Here is a 23,218-nt window from a genome sequence, read left to right as displayed (position 1 = left end):
CGGGTCCAGCAGAAGAGACAGCCACGCAGCAACGACCACACCACGTTTTGCCGATTTGGAGGCGTGCGATTCTCACGTTTTAACATCTCTGCGATCGGATGGGTCTTCTTGGCCGGGGGCGTGATTTTGCCGGCGGGGCTGATGTCTTCCTTCGCGGGATGCAGAACGGAGGCGGATCTTCTGCGTGGTGGCATCCCAGAGTTCGTGGGGGATAGCCACCAGCAGGTACGTGGGAGGGTGTGTCCCAAAGGCGAGCAGAGCGATGGGGGGGACGTTCAGACTCTCTGAGGACCGAGTTCTGGGTGTCTGGGGGCCGGAAGGCCCCTCCCACGTGACCCTGGTGAGCTCGTGGAAAGAATGGAGGCACCGGGTGGTGATTCCACGAGGCCACCCCAGGGAAGCCGGGTTGATTTAAATTCCAACAGGTAGACGGGGCGCCTGGGTGGCTCAGTCGGTTAGGCGTCCCTCAGGTCACGATCCCGTGGTTTGCGGGTTCGAGCCCCGTGTTGGGCTCTGTGCTCACAGCGTGGAGCCTTCTTGGGATTCTCTCTCTCTCTCTCTCTCTCTCTCTCTCTCTCTCTCCCTCTCTCTCTTCCCTTTCACCACCCATACACACACTCTCTCTCAAAATAAATAAGCTCTAAAATTTTTTTTATATATAAAAAAAAGAAAATTGTGGTCTCCGCGGCACACAGAATGAACTCCGGAAGGTCTCTCGGTGGCCGTAAAGGTTCTGAAATGACACAGATCGTTTCCCACCTGTATGCTCATGTAACAGTCAGCTATGGCTGTGTGACAAGCATTCACCAAGACTCTGTGGCACAACAGCAAACACTTGTTTCATTCTCACGCCCTCGGGCCAGCTGGACTGCGTTCTAACCTGGGAATCGGGTCCAGATCCGGTTCGTGTGTTGCCGATCTTCCTTGGACGGGTGGCTCCTCGGGGTCTGTTTGTCTCATGGCTAAAGGCAGGAACGGAGACAGCACTCGGAAACACGCAGTGCCTCTTAGGGCCCGGGCTCAGAAGTGTTCACACTGCCACTTTGGCTCATATTGCCTTGGCCAAAGCAAGGCACACGGCTGGGCCTGACATCAGTGGGGCAGGGAAGTATAGTCTCCCCCGCGGAGTTTGGGAAGACGTTGAATGAAGTTTGTCAAACGATGAGGTCATCTTCCAGCCCCCAGAAGGTGGGAGATCGGGAAGTGCTTGGTGAGGGCGTTATTTGTCACCACGCATAAGCCACGTGAAGAAAAACCCAGGTTGTAAGTGACAAGTCCGGGTGTATGTGAGTTTCAGGCGTGGCTGGATCCAGGAGCTCATTTCTCTCTGTCTCTCTGCTCTGCTATCTCTGCGTTGCTCTGTTCTCAGGCGCCATGTAGACAGCAGGGGAGGGGCAGAGAGAGAGAGGGAGACGGAGAATCCGAAGCGGGCTCCAGGCGCCGAGCTGCCATCACAGAGCCCGACGCGGGGCTCGAACCCACCAACTGTGAGATCATGACCTGAGCCGAAGTCGGACGCTCAACCGACGGAGCCCCCCACCCACCTCAAGGCGCCCCAGGAAGGGTCCGCATGGAAACACTTTTTCCATTTCCAGGGGTCACATCTCTCCAATGACACGCGACAAAGAAACAGCCAACTTCATTACTTGATTGACAGGCAAAATGAGCAGATTACAGCCTCCTTTCCTCACTGCTCCGCTCACACTTGCCAGTCCCACCGAGCAGTTCACCTTCTGCAAAAGAGGTTCTCCCCTCCCAGTGTGTACTCACGCAGCACCCCCTTCCCTAAGCGGGGGGGGGGGTCAGATCATACGATCCAATATCAAGGCTCCCAGGGGGCCGGGTCTGAGTTCTCCGGATGGATTCCTGATCCCGCAGCCCCTTCTCAGATCTGCCCACAAATGCGTTTGCTCGAACCCAAGTTCTGGCTGAGTCCAGAACGCGAGCCCCTTGGCCGAGGTCAGAGAAACGGGGCAACGGTCAGCATGGAGTTTGTTTAATTGACTCGCTCTTAATTGGCTGTCTTCCCGGATGGCCCGGAGGAAGCTCGTCTCGGGCACCGGCTGACCACCCACTTCCTCCCCAGGTTGGTGGGGAGAAAGAGCTGGAACCAGGCACTCTCAGCCCTAAGTGCTGAGGGGGGGCCCAGAGGGCATGGCCAGGTATGGTGTAGAGCTGAGAACACTGTGTGGACAGTCCGGCAGACCTGGGGTCAAACCCGCGCTTGGCCACTTATCCACTGAGACTGTAGCCAAGCCACTTAACCCTCCGTGCCTCAGTTTCCCTATCTGTATAAACCAAAGACAGCAACGGCGTCTAACTTACAGAGTTGTTATAAAGAGTTAATACACGGACAGCAGGGACCACCAGCCTTCTGGAAAGGGCCAGAAAGTCCCAATTTTAGGCTTTGCAGGCCCTACGGTCCACTCGGCCATCGAGCAACAGGTGCCATGAGTGGCTATGTGCCAATAGAATTTGACTCACGGACCCTGAAGTTTGAATTTCATCATTTTTGGGTGGCCCAGGATATTATTCTTTGATTTTTCTTCCCCCACCAGTTAAAAATGTAAAAAAAAAAAAAAACAAACCAGGGGGGAGGCTGTATTTGACCTTGGGCCGACCCTGATGTATTTATAGCATTGACAGTAAGGCTTGGCACACAGAAAGTGCTCAACAAATGTCATGATTACTATTATTGTAGTTGTTGTGCTTAGTCTTGAGGTCATAAAGGGGGGCTCAGAGTTAGGGGATGAGAGCAGAGAAGTAGCTGAGGGGCGCCTGGGGGGCTCAGGCGGTGGAGCGTCCGACTTCGGCTCGGGTCACGATCTCACGGTTTGTGGGTTCGAGCCCCGCGTCGGGCTCTGTGCTGACAGCTCACGGCCTGGAGCCTGCCTCGGCTTCTGTGTCTCCCTCTCCATCTGCCCCTCCCCTGCATACGCTCTTGTCTGTCTCTCTCTCAAAAATAAACATAAAAAAAAAATTGAAGTTGCTGTTTCGGAGAATTTGTCACGCAGCAGTTGCTAACTGATACATACCACCGCTTAACCATTCTCTCATTACACCAAAGAAAGGGAACATAGATTCTCTTCAATTCCCTTTCCATCCTTCTAAAACTTTTTGAAAAATGCCTTGTAACGCTTATTTATTATTCTGAGAGAGAGAGAGTGCAAGTGGGGGAGGGGCAGAGAAAGAGGGAGACGCAGAATCCAAAGCAGGTTCCGGACTCCGAGCCGTCAGCACAGAGCCCGACGCGGGGCTCGAACCCACAAACCGCGAGATCATGACCTCAGCCGAAGTCGGACGCTTAACCGACTGAGCCACCCAGGCGCCCCTGATTTTCCTTTTAAAGAGAGAGGAGGCCGTTGGCTCACAGCTTGGGGCCCCGAAGCAGGAGGATTTAGTCACTGGGTTTTGTTTTCACTGTGGATCTCCGAATTGTTCTCCTCACAGCCGCCAGAGGGCGCCTGTGAGTGCGGTCCCGCCCTCCTCCGCCCACAGCCCTCCAGGGCTCCCACCTTCCTGGGGGGAGGGGGGAGGGGAAGGCCCAAGTCCACTCTGAGGCCCAGAAGCCCTTGTGTGACCTGCCCCCATTCCCTCTCTCCCCTCCCCTCCTCCCTCTCTCCCCCTCCATCTCTCTGCTCCAGCCACACACGTGCCTCCTCCCTGGTCCCCCCCACATGTTAGCAGTGTCCTGCCCCAGGACCTTTGCACTGGCTGTTCCCGCTGCTGGCAAGCTCTTCCTCCCTTTCACTTCCTTTGTGTTTTGTTGCTCAAACATCTCTGCAGTGAAACTCTCGCTTTTATCCTAATTAAAAATCGCCAGCCCTGCCCTATACTCAGGATTTAGTGCCACGTTCTGTTCTACGCTCCAGACGAGAGCGTGGGGTTCCGAGTCTGGGACTCCCCGAACAGTGCTCCTAGGACGGGGGTCTAGAATGCCCCCGCCTGCCCACGACCTTGTCCTCAGCCTGGCCTGTCCCCAGCTCGCTCTGTCCCCTCCCTCCAGGAGCTCAGAAATTCACCCGGCACACAGATGCCAGACGGGAAAATTAATTGGGCCTCGCTAGGGCTGCTCTCCCCGCTCCCCGTCAATAACAGCCGTAAAGCGGGATTTATGCGGCGGTGCTGGCTCCGGATGGAAACTGGGAGGAGGGGCACCGTTCTAGAAAAGTCAGTCCCTTGCCATGAGAACAGGCAGCAGCTGGGACTCCAGGAGCAGAGCCATCTTCCTGTTGCCTTTCTAGAGGTCGGAACTTTCCCCGGGTTGGGTGGGTGGGCGGGCAGAAAGGAAGATGCCCCCGGGGCGGCCCAGTCCTTGGTCAGGAGTCACTTATCTAATTATATTCCACATCGCTAAGCACCTACGGGCGTGCCCGGCCGCGTCCAAAGTGGTTTTGGAACGTTAGCTGTTTTAATGGGGAGGCACGGATTTGTTTTCTATTTTAACCAACAGGGAAACTGCGGCCCAGAGAGGTTAGGCAACTTGCTTCAGGTTGCACAGCTCACACGCACCCCTGACTTAGGGGTCTGTGGGGACTCGGATGTGACGGGGACGATGGAGGCAGTCGAAGAAGGTATGACTGGCCAGCGAGGGGACGCCAAGAGCGTTCCATCTCCCAGGCGCCACATGGCCACAGACTGATTTAATTGAGGGCTGCTGGACACACCTGAAGCTGGTGAATGGCGCCCGCCTGAAGCCCTTGCGTATGCTGATCCCTCAACCTCCCTTGTCTTTCCTCCCCCCCTCTCGTCTGGGCAGGAGCTGTTCCAGGCATCTTTGGGGAAGTGAAGTACGGTCTGGCCTCAAATCTTGGCTCTGCTGTGTGGCCGCGGGGATGTGTCTTCCCCTCTCTGGGCTCAGCTTCCTCATCTGAAAAACGGGGCTCACGATACCCGTGGAGCTGTGCGGGCAGACAGGGGCGCATCTGGCTCTGACCGAGCGCCCAGCGAGCAGCCACCATTTTCACTATCGTTCTCACTGTTCTTCTGTCGCCCTCCAACCGCAGAGCGAGACGAGGCGGCTGCGTCTCCCCCTCCCCAGAGCCCCTCTTGCACTCCCCGGACCAGATTCAGCGGCTTCCTTTTCCTGCAGGCACCGCGGGGACGGTTTTGATGGACATGTTTTTTGCACAGGAAAAAAGCTGGAGCGATTGTATTTTGCCAAAAGTGTCAGCCGGAGAGAAAATACTTCCCACATCTCTGGCGAGTGTTGATGTGCGAGAGCTGGCACGTTGGTGGGGGGCCGGGGAGGGGGCTCCACACGACGGGGGCCAGCTGGCCCCACCCGGCCCAGCAGACTTTTCGGCCTCCAGCCCCCTCCCTCCCTTCACCAGGGCCCAGGCCCGGCTCCTCACCCCCCTCCTCGCCAGTCTCTACCTGGCCTCTCCCCTCGGACAGTCCCACATTCTCACCCCGACACCCTCCCCTTTCTCTCTCCCCTCGATGCGTGTGGAATGAGCAAATGTCATTGGAGCTGTGGTTTGCAGAATGAGGAGTTTGCCTGGAGAAGGGGGTGAGCGGCAAGAGAAATCCAGGCAGCGAGTACAGCTTGTGCAAATGCCCTGGGGCAGGACCGTGCCTGGCGTGAAGGAGAAACCTCGAGGCCCATGTGGCTGGAGCAGAGTGAGGCAGCAGGGGAGAGGGGAGGAGACGGGGCAGGTCGTGCAGGGATCTTTGGGGCCGCAGGGAGGATTTCAGGTTTTACTCCAGGGGCACTAGGGAGCCCTGGGAGGATTTGGAGCAGGGGAGGAGCACATGGAAGGAGCACCCTCACGTATATGGGGACAAGGGGAGATGTCAGTGGCATTCAGTGACACTCACAATAAACCAAACTCCGTCTCTACCCACCTTCTACAGACCTGTTCACCTTTGCTTCAGCATTGAAGTGCAAATATGTGGAAACCACCAGAAAAAAGCTCACCACCAGGGGTGGGCGGCCCCTGCCGCCCGTATATGAGGGAACACGACGCAGGCAGGATACATGGTAAAGGTTGGGGTCGGCTCTGTGAGCCCACTGGACTGACCTCTGGGATACGTGGGCGGGGCAAGAGGAAGCTGCAGAACAATGACGGGGGAGGAGAAAGTTCTGGAAGCCTTTGCACCAGACTACCAACGGGGTTCGCCCAAGGCAAGGGCGTTTTTGCCCAGGGTTTTATTTTGTTTTGTTTTACTGTTACTTTGTTTTAATCCAAGTGAAATTCACAAACGTAAGGCGAAATTCACCAGCCCAGTGGAGCGCGTCCCAACCCCGCCCTGCTTCTCTCTAGTTCCAAAACACGTCCGTCACCCCAAAAGAAGACTCGGCACCCCAAAATATTACTTCTTTGCGTGTTTTTATTTTTTATTTTTTAAGTAGGCTCCACGCCAGTGTGGAACCCAATACGGGGTTTGAACTCACAACCCTGAGACCAAGACTTGGATGCTTAACCGACGGAGCCATCCAGGTGCCCCACTTTTTTACATTTTTTATTTTTATTTTTAAAAGTTTGTTTGTTTGTTTAGAGAGAGCACACGTGAGCGAAATGGGGGCAGAGAGAGACTCCTAAGCAGAGTGCTGTCAGCACAGAGCCCAATGCGGGGCTCGAACCCACGAACCACGAGATCGTGACCTGAGCCGAAACCAAGAGTTGGACACTCAACCCACTGAACCACCCAGGCGCCCCCCTTTTCACACTTTCAAATAAGTTTTTATTGTGTGAAATACACATACCATGAAATGTACCATTAATGGCATTGAGCACATTCACACGTTGGGCAACTGCCACCTCTATCTAGTTCTAGAAGTCTCCATCACCCCAGGGTAAACCCTGGCCCCATCAGCAGTCACCTCCCATCCTTCCCCCAGCCCCGCCCCCCACGAGCCTCCTTCCTGACCGCCGATGAGCCTGTTCCTGACGTTTCACACACGTGGACTCACAGAGGCGTGGCCTCTCATGTCTGGTTCCCTCCCTGAGCGTCGTGTGTCCAGGGTCCGGCCGCGGGGCGGTGGGGGTGGGCGCCTCGCTCCTGCTCGTGGCTAAAGAATATTCCAGTGTGTGAGGGGCCATGTTTTCTGCGTGTGCTCGTCAGTAGATGGACGTTCCGGTTGTTTCCATCTGTCGGCTGTTATAAATAATGCTGCCGTGAGCACCTGCGTGCGAGGTTGGGCGTATCCCCAGGAGCGGAATTGCTGGGTCGTAGGGTAGTTTTATGGGTAACTTATCAAGGAGACACCAAACTATTATTAACACTTTTAAACCAGAGGAAGGTTCCCGGGTCAGCGGGTGGTGGTGACTGTCACCCAGATGAGTGGCCTTCCTGGGGGACCGAGGCCCCTGCCTCAATTAAAGGGGTGGTACCTCTTGGCATCAGCCTGTTGCCACAAGAAAACATAAGCCCAGCGTGGCCAGATTTCATCTTTTTTTTTTTTTTTTGAGAGAGAGAGAGAGAGAGAGAGAGAGACAGAACATGAGTGGGGGAGGGGCAGAGAGAGAGGGAGACACAGAATCGGAAGCAGGCTCCAGGCTCTGAGCCATCAGCCCAGAGCCTGACGCGGGGCTCGAACTCACGGACCGCGAGATCGTGACCTGGCTGAAGTCGGACGCTTAACCGACTGAGCCACCCAGACGCCCCTGATGGCGCTCCTTCCAAATGGAGGCCACTGAAACCGCCCGTACGCGCTCCCTGTGGCTGCTGTAACATGACCACAGATTTAGGGGCTTAACAATACACATCTATTATCTTACGCTCCTGGAGGCCAGAAGTCCACGAGGGATTCCGTGGGCTAAAAACCCAGGCGTGGGCAGGGCTGGTTCCTCCCGGGAGATCCAGGGAGGGGGGCCGTCCCCCCTCTTTAGGCGCCGCATCCCTGGCCGGTGGCCCCTGCTCCAGCCTCAGGGCCAGCAGCACTGGGTCTGCCCATGTCTCTGCCCGAGGTGACCGCATGGGGCCCAATGGCTGATCGAAACTTCCTCATGTCGACATCCTTCCTCTAGTCACACTCGCAAATTTCCTTTCTCCTGGGGGCTGCCGTAACAAAGTACCACAAATGGATGGCTTAAAACAGCAAAGATTTATTCTCTGGAGATTCTGGAGGCGGAAGTCGGAGATCCAGGTGTGGCCAGGGCCGTGCTCGCTCCCAAGGCTCTAGGGGAGGGTCCTTCCTGCCTCTTCCGGCTCCTGGTGGCCCCAGGTGTTCCTGGGCTTGTGGCCGCCACCCGCCACCTCTGCCTCCAGCTTCCCTCCTGGTCTCTGTGTCCTCTCCTCTTCTTGCCTGGACACCCACCGGTCATTGGATTTAAGGCTCACCCTGGATCTAGATGATTCCATGCCGAGATCCGCAACTGATTACGTCTGCAGACGCTATTTGCGAATAAGGTGATATTCTGGGCTTCTGGGTGGGTCTGAACTTTGGGGGGACACTGTTTACCCCACTGCACCACGTAAGGTGCCGTACTCGTGGGTTCGAAGGATTAGGGTGGAGACATCCTTTCGGGGATATTATCCTGTCTACCACATCATCCGTCATATTGTGTCCCCCCCTTGCTCAAAGCCCTCCCATGGCTCCCCGTTGCCTTCCACTAAAACCAAAACTCCTCCCTGGGGCCCACAGGTCTTCCCAGACCACCTGTGCTAAATTTGCCCCCTCCCGCCCCATAGCGGCCACCAGAGGGTGCCCACGAGCACTCGAGTCAGGTCCCCCCTCCTCTGCCAGCAGCCCTCCAGGGCTCCCACCTTCCTGGGGGGAAAGACCGAGTTTTCCCTGCGGTCCCTGAGGCCCTACAGGACCTGCTCCTGTCCCCTTCCTGTCCTCCCCTCCCCACTCTCTCCCCTTTACTCACGCTGCTTCAGCCACACTGGTCTCCTTGCTGTTTCTGGAGAACACCAGACCCACTCCTGCCCCAGGACCTTTGCGTGGGCGGACCTTCCGCCTGCAATGCCCTTCCTCCAGCTACCTGGCTACTTTACTTTTCCGACCTCCCTGGGCTGTCTGCTCCGATGTCACCCCTTCAGTGAGGCCCGGTCCCCATCCCATCCCCCTCTCCCTGCTCCCTTTCCCCGTAGCACCAACACACCACACGATTATTTGTAGTGTTTATTGTTTGTTGTGCATCCTCCCCACTGGGCGTGAGCCCCAGGAAGGCTCTTCTGCAGCCCCCCGGCCCAGCAACCAGGGGGACTCCGACGAATACCCATATGATCCAGGATGACTTACTTTCTGTCCTCGGAGCCTCAGTTTCCATAGCTGGCTAGCGAGGTCCCAATCTGCCCATCCTTGGGGTCGGTGAGAGTCCCCAGCTGTCCCCTGACAAACGGTACCTGCCCGACTCTCGCTCCCTCGGTCCATCGCTCAGACCCGGGAGCGGGAGGTGACGGCCGCCCTGCAGGTGCCACTGGCTCAAGCTGTACCATCGGGGCCAAGATCCTGTCACATTTGGTAAATTGCAGGCAGGCAGCTCCTGCGGCTGCAGGGCTGGGGACGGGCGAGGACTCGACCGGGCCTAAGCGGAGCCCCACTTGAGACTGAGGGCTGGGCTCGGGGGTGGAGGCCTGGGAGCCCTCCCTCCCCCTCCCTGGGCCTCAGTCTCCCCATCAGCAAAAAGAAGAGGCCTTGAGATTGCTGAGGCATCTTTGAGTTCCTTTGTCCACGTCCCGCACGGAGTCCCCGCGAGCCTCCATATATAAAGTGCAAGGGTGAAAAAAGAAGAGGTGAAGTCTGGACATGGGGAGGGGTGTAAGAGCTGGGGCCGTCTCCTTTGCTGTTCCATCTCCACCCCCGGGACAGGGCCCGGAGCTCAACAAACAGTAATCGTGCCTCCCTCGTGAGAGCCGCATCGATCGAACCTCAGATGTGTGTATTTTGTGGCAGGCTGCAGACTTTATAGGGATTTAAGATCTAATTTGGGCCTCACAGCAGCCCTGCGACATAGGGAACTGTCATCCCCCCATTTTGCAGATGGGGAAACCAAGCCTCAGAGAGGGGAAGGCACTGACTCAAGGTTACACAGCCGAGGAGTCGAGGGGTCTCTCTGATCCTGTCCGCACTCGGTGCCCCAGTGATTGCCTGCCACGCGAAGAAACGCACGTTGACTGGCTCTTCGGGAAGGGGGAGGGGACTCTTGGCCATTCCCCCTCATGACCCAGGGGCCTCCGGTTTTCCCCAAGAGCAAGGTCATGGCCAAGAGGCCCTGCCACCTCTTCAGTCTACGAGCACAGCTGGCGCCTCGCACAGAGACGGCCAGGGGAACTGATCCCTTCCTTGAACCCTAGGAAGGCTCCCACCCCGTGGAGACCCCTCTGGGGGGAGGAAGGGAGGAAAGACACAGGAGAGAAGAGCGGAGGGGAGGGGAGTCTCCCCACGTGTCTACCTGCAGCCCCCTTTAAAGAAAAGCGAAAGAAAAACAGAAGAGAAAAAAACCAAGGGCCAGCCCGCTGGCTGCGTGTGAGCGTGTGCGTGTGCGCGCGCACACGCAGATCTATGAAATATTTAGGTGGTGCCCAGTGTGTTTGTGGCTGTAATTAATCTTGCGTCTCGTCGGCAGAGAGCAGCGCGTTAAGAAATTACTTTCGGCGGCGGCCCCGGGCGGGGGAAGCGAAGGCTGGCGAGGCCCAGGCTCCTTCTCCGGGCGGAGGGCGTGCAGAGGGGGAGGACTGCGGGCAAGCTCGTGACCCTGGACGAGCTTCCCCTGGGATGCCCCGCCCCCCACCCCCAGGGCCCTTCACCATTAGGGCCACGGAGTCTGCAACCCGGCCGGAACCCCCTGCACCCTGGGTGCTGAGCTAAGTGAATGTTTCGTAGTTGTCTCACTTTGTTTTTACAGCTTTGGGGGGGGGGCGGGGCTGGCAGGCAAAAACCTGCAAATATTGGACGGGCGCAGTTGGACGTATTCTCTCGCACGTGAGCACTCGCGGGCGCGCGCATGCGCGCGTGTGCACGGCTCCCCGCCGCGCGTAAAACCAGCGGGACGGTGAGCGCGCGCGTCCTTCACGCCTTCACCCCAAAGGTCCTCCATCCCTGCGTCCCCCCCCCAATATCCTCCGTGCTGTCCCACCCCCCCGCCCCCACCCCTTCCTAGGCAACCACCGATCTGCTTGAAGTCCTTATAAGTTAGTTTGCATTTTCTAGCTGTTCTATAGAGAGCACCTTTTGAGCGCGGCGCCTGTGGCCCAGCTTCATGGCTTTGAGGTTCCTCTGGGTTGTTGTGTGTCTCCGGGCTCTGTTTCTTTTTCTGGCTGAGGAATGTTCCATGGTTGGCATGAATCGCTGCTTCCTCATCCACTCACCTGTCGGTGGACGTTTGGGTGGCTTCCGGGTTGGGCTGTTGGGGATACTGCCGCGCTTGGGGCGCCTGGGTGGGGGGTGGGGGGCTCAGTGGGTTGAGCGCCGGGCTTCCGCTCGGGTCATGATCTCACAGTTCGTAGGTTCGAGCCCCGCATCGATCAGGCTTTGCACCCATAGCCTGCTTTGGACTCTCTGTCTCCCTCACTCTCTGCCTCTCACCCGCTTAGGCGCGCTTTCTCGCTCGGCGTCTCTCTCTCTCTCGCTCTCAAAAAAAAAAAAAAAAAAAAAGAAAAGAAACCCCTACTTTAAAACAACAACAAAAAACTGGGAATACTACCGCCCTGAACAGGAGGGTGCATGTCTGTGTGTGCATGGGGGCTCCCGTCTCTCCTGGGTAAACCCCAGCAGTGGGATTCCTGGGTCATATGGTTGGGGCGTGGTCCACTTTTTAAGATTCGGGCTATGCGTTTGAAATTTGATGGCCGTGCATGTGAAAGTCTAGGCGTAGGTCTGGTTCCATCCGTGAGGCAACTCCGTGACAAGAAGGGGGGGCCTCAGGACGGTGGCAGAGCTGGGACTCAAACCCCCACGCCAAGCTGTGAATGGAAGCTCGTGGGCGTACCCAGTATCTCCCTTTCTCTCAACTTGGCCGCGAGCAAGTCTCATTCCGCACGGTGTTGTCCCCTGAGGCCCTGGTTTCTGGTAGGTGCTCAGTAAATGTACACAGAAGCCCAGAGGAGAGCCAGAAGTCTGGCTGCAAATCAGATTCACTCCCCCTCTGCCTGAAACGCTCAGTGGCTCCCTAGTGCCTTTGGGAGAAAACTGAAACCCCTCTAATGCAACCGAAGCCGGGTCTGAATTCTGGCCCTGCTCCTTCTGTTCCAGCCACACTGGCCTCCTCCTTATTCACGCTGTCTCCAAACATGGGCCTGCCTCAGGGCCTTCGCACCTGCTGTGCCCGCTGCTTGGACCGCTCACCTCCCTGACTTCCCCATCCAAGTCAGCCCCACCCAGGCCTCTCTGTGGCGTTATTTCCTCTCCCTAGGCCTCTTTGCTCCTTGAAATTCTGTTATATATTTATTTACTGTCTGTCAGGCACTGTTCCAGGCGCGCATTTAACCTGTGGTAGCTCCTTTCAACTTTTTTTCTCCCCCCCACAACTCCCTGCGTTAGTTAGGAACTGTCGTTACCTCCACTTCCAGACGAGGACACTGAGGCACAGAGGGATTCGGGCCGCACAGCCAGGGGTCTGTGCTCACGGTCTGCCGCCCGGCGGGACCCGTCTGACGGCTGTGGTCCCAGCACAGGGTCCCGCTCAGTGTGGTGGGCACACAGCCCCCTTGGTACAGGTACGGCAGCAGAAACCCCCCGGGGTCGGGGGCGGCGACCTCCCCAGTGGCGGGGCTGGATTTGAATCCACATCCTGGGCCGTGTTCCCTCCCGTCCCCGGAGCCGCAGCCAGGGCCCCCGAACTGGAAGCTCGGAGCCTCCGAGTGGCCTCGGCGGGTGCTGGCTCAGACGGCGAACAGATGCTCGCTATTTTAAACCCACTGTTTAACTCATTAAGACAGCTGTTTCCCATCCCCAAAGTCGGCGGAATTAGAATTAAATTCATTCCAGAATTAAATACACACATACACACGCACACACCCCGCCACCATTTGGAGGCAAAACTTGTTAGCATTTAGGCAAGCTGTGCCTTCGAGCCTGGGGACGAGGCTTTGCTTCTGCCTGACGAGTTACATCACGGCCCAGTGGTTGCCAGCTGGGCCCGTGGCCAGCGGGCCCCGCGGGCCCAGATTCCTGTGTCTACCCCGGCCTCTGCCATCGGAGCCCGGCCGCCCCCTGGGTTTTCCCCTGACCTTCAGGCCCAGCAGGGCCCAGACGGAACTCCGTGTCCGTCTCTGAAGTGGCTTCCTCTCCCGGGTCCCCGTCCTGGGGACGGCCATCCTGTTTCCGCCTGGGGCTCACAGCCGGGGCCAGACTCACCTCCCCTTCCTCCTCTTACCTTCAGATGGTCACGCGGCTCCCCCCCCCCCGCCCCCACCGGTGATGCTGCTTCCGACAAGCTTTGCCCCACCCCTGCCTGCTACTGCACTGGTCCGAGCCTCTGTTACATCCACCCCGATTGCTTCCTCCCTAGGCTCCCGGTTTCCGTTTTTAACCTCGACCGGCTGCTTTTCCTCAGCAGCCAGCAGGGTTTTCCTCGACCCTCTATCGGGCTGCGTCCCTCCCTCGCTTAAAATGCTTCAGCGCAGGACTGCCCAGTAGAACGTTTCGTTGAGGATGGAATGTTCTAGACCTGTGCTGCCCAATACCGTCACCGCCCCTGTGTGCTCCCTGTGGAGCACTTGGATCGTGGCGTGTGTGAACGAGGAACTGAGTTCAATTTTGCTTCACCGGAAATGGACTGAAATAGCCACGCGTAGCTAGCGGCTGCTGTATCGGTCAGTGCGAGGGTAAAGGCCCTGTGGCCGATGCCGTCGATGGCCTTCCCGGGTCCCCTGGTCCCCCACCAGCTCCCCGTGCTGCTGGCTGGCATCCCAGCTCTGACCCTCCGCCTGAACCTGCTTTGCTCATGCCCGTGCAGGCTACAAGTGTTGCAGAATCCTGTCACTCCCTCTCGTAGCCTCCGGCCGGTGGCTGGAACATAAATACCCCAGCTCCCTCCTCCCTCTGCGCTGTCTCCCAGAAGTCCCGGATGGGACTGACCCCCTCTGCCTACCACGGTCACCTGCTCATGAGTGCCGCCCTCCCCCCCCCATTTCTGGCTCCTTCCCCTCCCTCTCTCACTATCCCGCGGCCCTCCTGGGCTTCCTGGAATCACTTACCCCGTCAACTACTTGTACCCGAATCCTTGTCTCAGGGGAACCCAGATACACAGGCTTTGCGTTGTGCTTACAGTAAAAGACAAAATGCCCATTTCTATCCGCAAGACCCTCCGGGATCAAGGCAGTTACCCACGCCAGCCACACTGTTCTTCACGTTTCTTCAGACACACCGACCCCTCCTGCCACAGGACCTTTGCCCGTGTGCTGTTCCTGCTCCTTGGAGCTCTGGTCTTCCCCACCCCGTCTCCTTCTGCCAACTCCTCCTCACCCTTCAGGTCTTGGTTTACGTGACAACCCACTCGGAGAGGACTTCCCTGACCACCTTCTATGCCAGCCATCATCTCCTTCTGAGACTTTCTCCTCCTCTCCTCCGCCCGCCTCTTCCTCCTCCCTTCTTCCTTAAAAAAATTTTTTTTAATGTTTATTTATTTTTGAGAGTGAGAGAGACAGAGCATGAGCGGGGGAGGGGAAGGGAGAGAGGGAGACACAGGATCCGAAGCAGGCTCCAGGCTCTGAGCCGTCAGCACAGAGCCCGACGCGGGGCTCGAACTCACAAACCGCGAGATGACCTGAGCCGAAGTCAGATGCTTAAGCGACTGAGCCCCCCGGGCGCCCCTCCTTCCTTCTTCTTCTTTTCCTTAAGGCTGTTTGGGTTTTTTGAATGTTCTGCTTTGAAATAATCATAGACTCACAGAAGAACGGGGTCACCACACGCCGCAGAAAGTACAGGTTCCTGGACACCCTCCACCCAGCTGTCCCGAGTGATGACATTTTACATCAACCCGGTAGGTTGGGCAAAACCCGGAAATTAACGCGGGGACAACGTTGCTAACAAACTTACCTCATCCGGGGTTTGACCGGCCCAGGACCCCGGCCAGAGCCGCTCACTGTGTTTCGTTGTCACGTGCCCGCGGTCTCTCATCTTCCACGACCTTGACCTTTGGAAGAGTTTGGGGGACCGCCCCTCCGTTCGGGTCTGTCTGATATCGGCTCAGGACGAGCCTGGGCTGGGCAGTGTGGCCCGGGTCCCACGGAGGGGACGCTGCGTCCTCCTCAGGGCGGGAGGCCAGGAGTCGCCCGAAGCCGACGCGTCTCATCCCCGGTGATGTTAACCTTGATCCCGTGGTTACCGCGGTGTCTGCCAGGATCCCCCCACTGGAAAGTTATCATTTTACTTTTCAAGTTAGCGAAGTCTCTTGGGAGAGCTACCCCGCTGGTCCCCACACTTGGGCCCACGAGTTCCGCCCAGCTCGTCGGGGTTGACCTTGACTCCTCAGACACTTGGGCTTGTCTCTTTGTTGTCTGACTCCCGTCACGGGACCGATCGCCACGTGAGATATGCCCGTTCCCTTGTGGGTCACTTTCCTCCTCCACTGGACAGAGCCCCTGGACGGTGGGGACTGGGTTGGTGCCAGTCACTTCCGTGTCCCCAGCGCCCAGCCCAGGGTCTCGCACACGGTGGGTGCCCAGCACATATCTGATGAACAAATGCACCAAACGAAATGACGCCAGCCAGCACATCCCGGGTCGACTTGCGGGAGTGTGATTTGGTGGCACCCCAAGAATGTTCTAGAAGCAAAGGTCGTTCCTCTCTTCGGGCTCCCATTCGAATGCGCCTGCCTTGGGGAGACCTTCCTCGAACCGCCCCACCTCATGCTGCCCCCGCTTTCGTTTCCTTCGCTGCGTTTCACACCCTGAAATTGCTTCACCTGACGGCTGGTTTATTCATGGAGTTAATTCATTGTCCGGCTGACTTCCCTCTTCTCGGCTGGAACAGAATCTCCGTAAGGTCGGGGGTTTTGTCTCCGTCACGGCTGTATATCCAGCACCCAGCGCGTCGAAAGGAGCCAGGGACGCAGCGGCACAAAGGGAGACCCACACAGAGACAGAGACACAGGCAGAGACAGAGGGCAGAGACAGAGACAGAGGGCAGAGTCGGACAGCGGAGGTACCGACACAGAGACAGAGGAGGAGGAAGAGGGGTGAGACAAAAAGAGCCGCCCCCTGGCTCGCGCAGAAACGGAAAGATGGAAAGGGAGGGAGGGGGACAGGAAAGGGAGGGCATCTGATAAAGGAAGCACCCTTGGCAAGCACGTTGTCGGGGGGCAGCTGGGAGTTCAGCCCAACTGGGTCCTCCAGGAGGTGATGCGGGATGCGCACCCCAGAGCCCTGGCATCTGAGAAGGGAGAGAGACGGGGTGTTCGGTCCTGGGTCCCCGGCCGCGCCCAGGGGTGTTCATTTGCTGGCACGTTCCAGGCCACCTGCACGTGAGCCAAGAAGGTTCCAGAAGCCAGAGCAGCCTCCAGAAGGAGGGCCACGCGGCCGAGCCTTTGATCTTGGACTTCGGGTCGCCAGAACTTCGAAAACATTAATCCCCGATGTCCTCGGCCGCCCAGTTTGTGGTACTCTGTCATGGCAGGCCCGAGGGAGCCGAGATGCCCCGTCGCCACCCACCGCGGTCTTTGGCGAACCGCTTTCTCCGTCTCCCCCCCATCCTCGTCCGTCCGTTCCTTTATGTACCAAAACGTTCCCTAAATATCGGCTCTCCTGTCGTCTTTCTCTCCAAACTTCGTGAGAGTCACAGAAAGCGCAAATATCTTGCCACGGAGAGATGGGGTTTGCAAAATACAAAGACTCAGAAAACCAGATGAGGTTTTAAAATCCCAGCGGGGACAAGGACCTGTCCCTTAGGGAAATCAGTTGCTCGAATGACGTGAAAGGCGGGGGCACCAAGGGACTTCGGGGAGGAATCCCAGGGGGGAGGGCTTCGGCAGGGGTAACGTCACTCAGCCCCAAGCACCTGCTGTCCTCTTCCTCACTCAGGGCTACTGTCCCCTCTGAGTCCCTTCCCTGAGTGTCCGTCCCCTCCGTGGCTTCCCAGCCTCCCTGTCTCTCTCCAGCCAGCAGCCAGAGGCCTCTTGCAGAAACACAAATTGCTTTTTATTTCAGGAGCAATCAGTGAATTCGTTCCCATCGCACAAGAGCCAAGCAGTGCAGAAATCTAGAGAGTGGAAATGGAAAAGGCAGTGTGGTCCTGCCCTCCCTCTCAGCCTTTCTGTGGCTCCCATCGTCCTCCGTGGCCTTGCCCACCCTCTCCTGTCCTTGGGTCAGACCCTCTTTCCAGACACTCAGCCCCCCTTCCCTCCCCCCGCCCCCCGGTCCCTCCCTCCCTCTCCTTCCCTCCCTCCCTCTCCCCCACTCTCTCCCTCCTCTCAAGACCTTCTTACTCTCTTCGCATTCCCAGCGTGCTGTTCCCTGCCCTCTGACACCAAGTTCATCCTTACTCACCCTCCATTCTCCACGTGGTGACACCTCGCCTTGTCGGGGACAAGGATTCCAGGGGCTATTCCTGTCCTAGGGCCGCTGTAACCTGTGCCACCCCCTGGGGCGGGGCTGGGGGAAGGTCCTCCAGCAGCAGAAACCCGTCCTCTCCCCACGTCGGTGTCGGCAGGGCGGGCTCCTTCCCAGGGCTCACAGGGAGACTCTGTCCCCTGTCCTCACCCACCCACCCACCCACCCACCCGGCTTCTGCCGTGGCCACCACGTCACTCCGGTGTCTGCTTCTGTTGCCACATGGCCTTCTGCCCGTGTGTCCCTGTCTCCTCCATTGCCGGCTGAGGGCCGTCCTGGGAGGCATGGGGCCGCCGAGAAACCCCACAGAGCAGGTAGCCAGGCTGGCAAAGTGCCACGAGGGGACAGAATGCCCTTCCGGGCACCACAAGCAGCATTTGCAAGGCCCCAGAGGTCGAGGAATCACGATGCAGTCGGAGCGTTGAAAAGCATCGGGCTTAAGAGATTGGCAGGGTCCTGACCACCGTGAGTGGCCGGGGGGCGGCGGGGGTGGGGTGGGGGGACTTGTGGGCCACACAGAGGAGCCTGGACTTCATCTGGAGGGCACTGGGGGGGCCACGGGGAGACCAGAGGCTGGGATTTTAGACAGATCCCTGACTAGAAGGATTTCAAAGCAGAAGCAGGTCAGGGAGAGGGAGGACGTGAGACCCAGAGCCGAGCGCTGATCGTGCTTCGTCTCCTTCACCGCTCACACCGTCCGTCTTAACAGGATGGGTTCCTCATCATTGTGCTCAGTTTCCAGACCTGGAACCGGGGGCCCAGAGAGGTCGAGTGATTTACCTGGTGCCATACAGCTTGTGAACGGCAGAACCGGCCATCCAGACCTGAGCAGGCTAGCCTAGCCCAGGAGGAGGCAGACTCGGGGTGGGGGCTTTGGGGGAGAAGGGGAGGGGAGGCCGGGAAGCTGTCACCCAGGGCTCTGGCGGAGGATGGGGACACAGCTGGGGACCAGGCTGGGGAAGAGGCACCGAGGTGGGAGAGTAAAGCTGGTGCAGGACTGAAGGCATACCAGGCAGTGGGTCAGGGACCCCCCCCCTTTCCCACCAGCGCCCCCCCACCCCCTCAATCAAATCTAGTTAAACTCTAAGGACCTATGAACTCAGACCTAAGTCCTGAGAAAGAGCCAGCCCCGGAGAAAGGGCCCTCTAGGCAGAGAGCACAGCCTGTGCAAAGGCCCTGGGGCAGGACCAGGCCTGGCGTGTTGTGGCGACAGTGAGGGGGCGCCTGTGGCTGGAGCAGAGGGAATAGAGCGGGAGAGAGGGAGGAAGTTGGGAATTTGGGTTTTAAGAACCGACCTCGTGGGGGGAGGGTGTCGTGAACAAGTCTGGGTCCTTCTGGGTATCTGAAAAGGGGGCGCCTTCCTGGGTGGGTCTCTGGGAGGCTGGAGAGATGATGCTGTACAGGACGAGTGTGAGTGCCGGGTCCGGGCCACCGGGGGCCGCTCTGTGGCACCCCTGAGCCTTACGGGCTCCAGGAACTGAGCATGCTCTGAACCTCCCACAGGTTTCCTCTGAGGCTGCTCGGGCCGCTGGCTCTGAGACCCAGGAGTTCTGTCCCGGCCACAGCCCTAGGCAACCGGGGGCTCCTGGGGACAGGATGTAACAGGACGATGTCACAGAGGCCAGCGGCACCTGGAACCCTGGGGGCCCCTGGCCTCGGTGCCATCCTCCAGCAAGGCCTCCCGGGCGGGTCGACTGCTCCTGAGACCGGCCTTCACAGACACGCCCGATGCACGCTGGGTGCCACCGGGAGCAGTTTCCGCCTGGGGCCGCCCGGGGCCCGGCTGCCCCCGCTCACCCGCCTCTGAGCACCCCCTCCGAGCTCGCCTCCCTTCCACCCGGGCCACGGGCGCCCTGGGAGGCCCCGGAGATGCCCGCAGGCCTCCCGTCTGCGGTCCCCGGCGGGACCTAGCTGCGCACAGCGGCCGGAGGAGGCGGAGGGGGGGCGGCCGTGGGGTGGCGGTCGCCCTGATCCTGCTGGCCCTGCTGGCGCCCTCGGGGGCGGCGGTGCGGGCCGTGCGGGCCGGCAACGCCAGCACCCTGGACTTCGCGGACCTGCCGGCCCTGTTCGGGGTGCCCCTGGCCCCCGAGGGCGCGCGGGGCTGCCTGACGGAGGCCGAGCCGGCCGACGCGTGCCGCCCCATCGCGGGCCCGCGGCCGGGCAACGGCTCGCTGGGCGCCATCGTGCTGATCCGCCCAAACGACTGCACGTTCGACCTCAAGGCGCTGCACGCGCAGCGGGCCGGCTTCGAGGCGGCCGTCGTGCGCAACGCGCGCTCCGACGAGCCGGTGCGCACGGCGCCCGGGTTCGAGGAGCCGCGACGCCAGATCGCCATCCCCTCGGTGTTCGTGGGCGAGGCCGCCTCGCGGGACCTGCGGCTCATCGTGCGTTGCGACAGGGCGGGCCACGTCCTCCGGCTGCCCGACTACCCGCAGTGCCCCAAGCCGGACCGCCACCCCGTGCCGGCCGCGTCCTGGGTGCTGGGCCGCGCCCTGGCCCTGCTCACGTCCGCCTTCTTCGTCCTGCGACGGCTGTGGGCCTGGCTGGGGGCCCCGGGGCCCCGGGGGCCGGCGGCCCAGACGCAGGCCCGCCGGAAGGCCCGGGTCCGCACCTTCACGCGGAGGAACGACCTGTGTGCCATCTGCCTGGACGACTACGAGGAGGGCGACCGGCTCAAGATCCTGCCCTGCTCCCACACCTATCACTGCAAGTGCATCGACCCCTGGTTCGCCCAGGCCGCCCGCCGCTCCTGCCCCGTGTGCCAGCAGTCGCTGGCCGGCACGGAGGACGGCTCCGACTCCACCGTCGAGAGCTTGGGCGACGAGGACGCCTCGCTGCCCGGCCACCGGCCCCCGCTCTGGGCCGTCCAGGCCCGGCTGCGCTCGCGGAGGCTGCGGCTGCTGGCCCGAGCCAGCTCGCACGGCCGCGCCCAGGCCACTGCGTCCCCGGAGAGGCCCCCAGAGCCGCCGTGAGGCCCCGCGGCCCCTGGCCGACCCAGATTGGGGCAGGGAGGGTGGAAATGCGGAGTGTTTCTAATCTAGAGAGAATAAAGTGTGTCTGAAAGCGGATTCTCGCCCTGGCTGCTGTGAGACCACGGGCTTCCGGCCCCTCCTGCCGCCCGTGTGGCGGACCCCAGCGGAGCCTGAGGCTGGATCCTGGGGGCGGGGTGGGGGGAGTCGCCGTGCGGTCACCGACGGTGGCCCTGGGACGCCCCGCGGCTCCGGTCCAATCCCGGGCACGCAGGCTGCTGACCCCCGGTTGGCTTATTCGTTACGCATTTCAACGTTCTGTGTGTGTGTGTGTGTGTGTGTGTGTGTGTGTGTGTTTTCAAAATGTTTTACTTCGCACTGATTTTAGGTTTCCGGAAGAGTGGCAGAGATACTCCAGAGGGTTCCCACGTACCCCTCACACCTCTCACGTGGCCCGAGAAAGCACCGTGGGCACGTTATGGTGAACTCACGTCCAGCTTTTATCCGAATTTCCCCACCATTTGCAAAATTTCATGGTGGAGAATGTCAAACGCACCCACGTAGAGAGGATGGAATAATGACCCCCCCCCACCGTCCTGCCACAAACCCATTACTCAGATTCAGCCAGTGTCTCTCTAGGGCCGCTCTCAACTCCTGCGCCCTTCCACTCACCCCCTCCCTTGTCATTTTGATGCCAATGCCAGATGGGTTTCATCTGGAAGCATGGGGTGTCTCAAAAGCAGCGGCTCTCAGCGGGGGTGGGGATTGGATTGACCCCAGGGTCATGGGATCGAGCCCCGTGTCCAGCTCTGGGCTTAAGGTTCTCTCTCTCTCCCTCTCCCTCTGCCCCTGTCTCCTGCTCGCGCACACTCTCCCTCTAAACTAATAATAATAATAATAAACCCCACGGACTTCAGTATCGTGTTCAAAATAATGATTCCCTAACAGCCTCAGACATCCATCCAGGAGACACACGGAAATGCGGACCCCGTGATGTGTGTTTCTTTGGGCTGTCTGGCTCAGAATCTACGTAAAATCTAGAGTCGGCGGCGGTCTCCTAGGTCTTTTTTTTTTTTTTTCTTTTTTGAAGATTTTATTTTTAAGCGGTCTCTACCTCCCACGTGGGGCTCGAACTCACAATCCCGAGATTGAGTCCCCAGCTCCACCAACAGAGCCTCGGTGCTGTCCTAAGTCTTAACGGACAGCTCCTCCCATCCTCACCCCCCCCCCTTACTTTTGCTTTGCGATGTATTCGTTGAAGCCCTATGGGTCATATGTGGTGACGTCTCCAGCCGGGGTTTCGCCAAGCCTGTCCCTGGGGTGCCATTTAGCATGTTTCTCTGTCCCCCGTCTCCCGGGACTTTGCAGCTGGATTCAGAGATCAGCTCAGATGTGGTTTAATTTTCTGGCGAGCAGATAAGGGGCTCCCACACCCCTTGAGAAGGGCTGGGCCATATTAAGGGGCCTTCGGGGCAATGACAGTTGTATGGCCCCGTGCCAAGCACGATCAGGAAGGTCAGGGAGGGACCATTGGATCTGACGCTGCTGACACGAATGGTGGGGAGGAGGTGCGTGTGCAGGAAGAGTAGTCCAGGCGGAGGGCACGGCCCATGCAAAGGCCCTGGGGCAGGGCCAGACCTGGCGTGTTGGAGGAGCTGTAGCAAGGAGGCCCGTGTGGCTGGAGCAGGAGGGGCGAGGGGGAGACAGGGAGGAGGGGTGGGAGGGAGGGGGCGGCTTGCGCAGGATCTTGTAAATTTGGGGAGAGAATTCGGTTTGACTCTGAGGCGCTGAGTAAGACCGCTGGACGGGTTTTAAGTAGCTCCGAGAAAATCCTGGGCGCCACTGCTAGGTCCCCATCTTCCAGACGAGGCAGCCGTGGGCCGGAGAGGCCGAGTGGCTTGCTTGGGGTCATGCGGTATAGGGGTGATGGTGGGGTCTGGACCCGGCGGTCTGGCCCCCACAGGCGAATGTGTGTGAGCGGAGTCAGAGGTTTCCCGCGCGATGGGCACTTAAGTGTTTTCCGCTCGTGCCTCGCCGTCCGCCCTGCACGACGAAGCTGGGGGCCTCCGAGGCGGTTTGAGGGAAAGGGTCTCCCTTCCTGGATCGAGGAGGGCAAAAAACGGGGTGTTGGCCGTGGCGTGCGCGTGCGTGCACAGAGGTGGGCTGAGGCCCTTGCACGGGGTCCCTGGGGGGCCACAGCTCTGTGACCAGGACCTCACACCCGCCTTGCTCCCGGCCCTAAGGCCACAAGCAGAGGCTACACTACTGGCCTCCACTGTGAACTCTCTCTGAGCCTCAGTCTCCCCATCCGTAAAGTGGGGCCAGCGGTAGCAACGGCCCCGCGGGGCTCCCCGGGTGTGGACGATGCTAAGCACAGTACCCGGCCCCGCGCGTTCCATCTGTGTGTGGTGCTGGGGAAACTCGGGCGCTGTGTTAGCCCAAAGGGAGGTGCTCGGCCCGACCCAGAGAACGCGGGGGGCTTCCTGGCGGTGGCGTCTTCTAGACTGAGAGCAGAAAGCAGGACTCGGCGCCGTGCGAAGGGCAAGTGACCCCGGCAGCCAGAACAATGGGGGCAAAGGCCTGGTCTGGCATCCAGCAGGTGCCTAATAAGGGGACCTGGAGCCCCTGCCCCAAATCGGAACCTGCCTCCTCTGAGAAGCGGCCTCGGCTTCGTCCGAGCCTCTTCACTTCCCCCAACAGCCGGGCCTGGGCCCTTCTCCAGCCGCCTTCAGGGGGGCCGAGGACTGCCAAGGACCGCCAGCTTAGCGAGGCCAGCCTGCGCCAGCCCCATCGGCCCCGCCTTGGCT

The 23,218-nt window shown here is 59.5% G+C and overlaps 1 protein-coding gene across 1 annotated transcript in view; it reads left to right on the top strand.

Moving 5' to 3' along the window:
• The window catches only part of ZNRF4 (zinc and ring finger 4), a 41,173-nt gene extending 20,759 nt beyond the window's left edge, over positions 1-20,414 (top strand). The window contains 2 exon segments of the mRNA XM_047097711.1: positions 19,251-19,393; positions 19,395-20,414. Coding sequence (XP_046953667.1) covers positions 19,251-19,393; positions 19,395-20,414 — 1,163 coding nt within the window.
• The last annotated feature ends 2,804 nt before the right edge of the window (positions 20,415-23,218 follow it).

Source organism: Lynx rufus, unplaced genomic scaffold (assembly GCF_022079265.1).
Source record: "Lynx rufus isolate CCGP_SWC_20201006 ecotype Redwood Valley unplaced genomic scaffold, mLynRuf1.p SCAF_4, whole genome shotgun sequence".
Classification (NCBI taxonomy): domain Eukaryota; kingdom Metazoa; phylum Chordata; class Mammalia; order Carnivora; family Felidae; genus Lynx; species Lynx rufus.
Note: the sequence above shows the minus strand (reverse complement) of the source record. Positions and strands in the feature narration are given on the sequence as shown.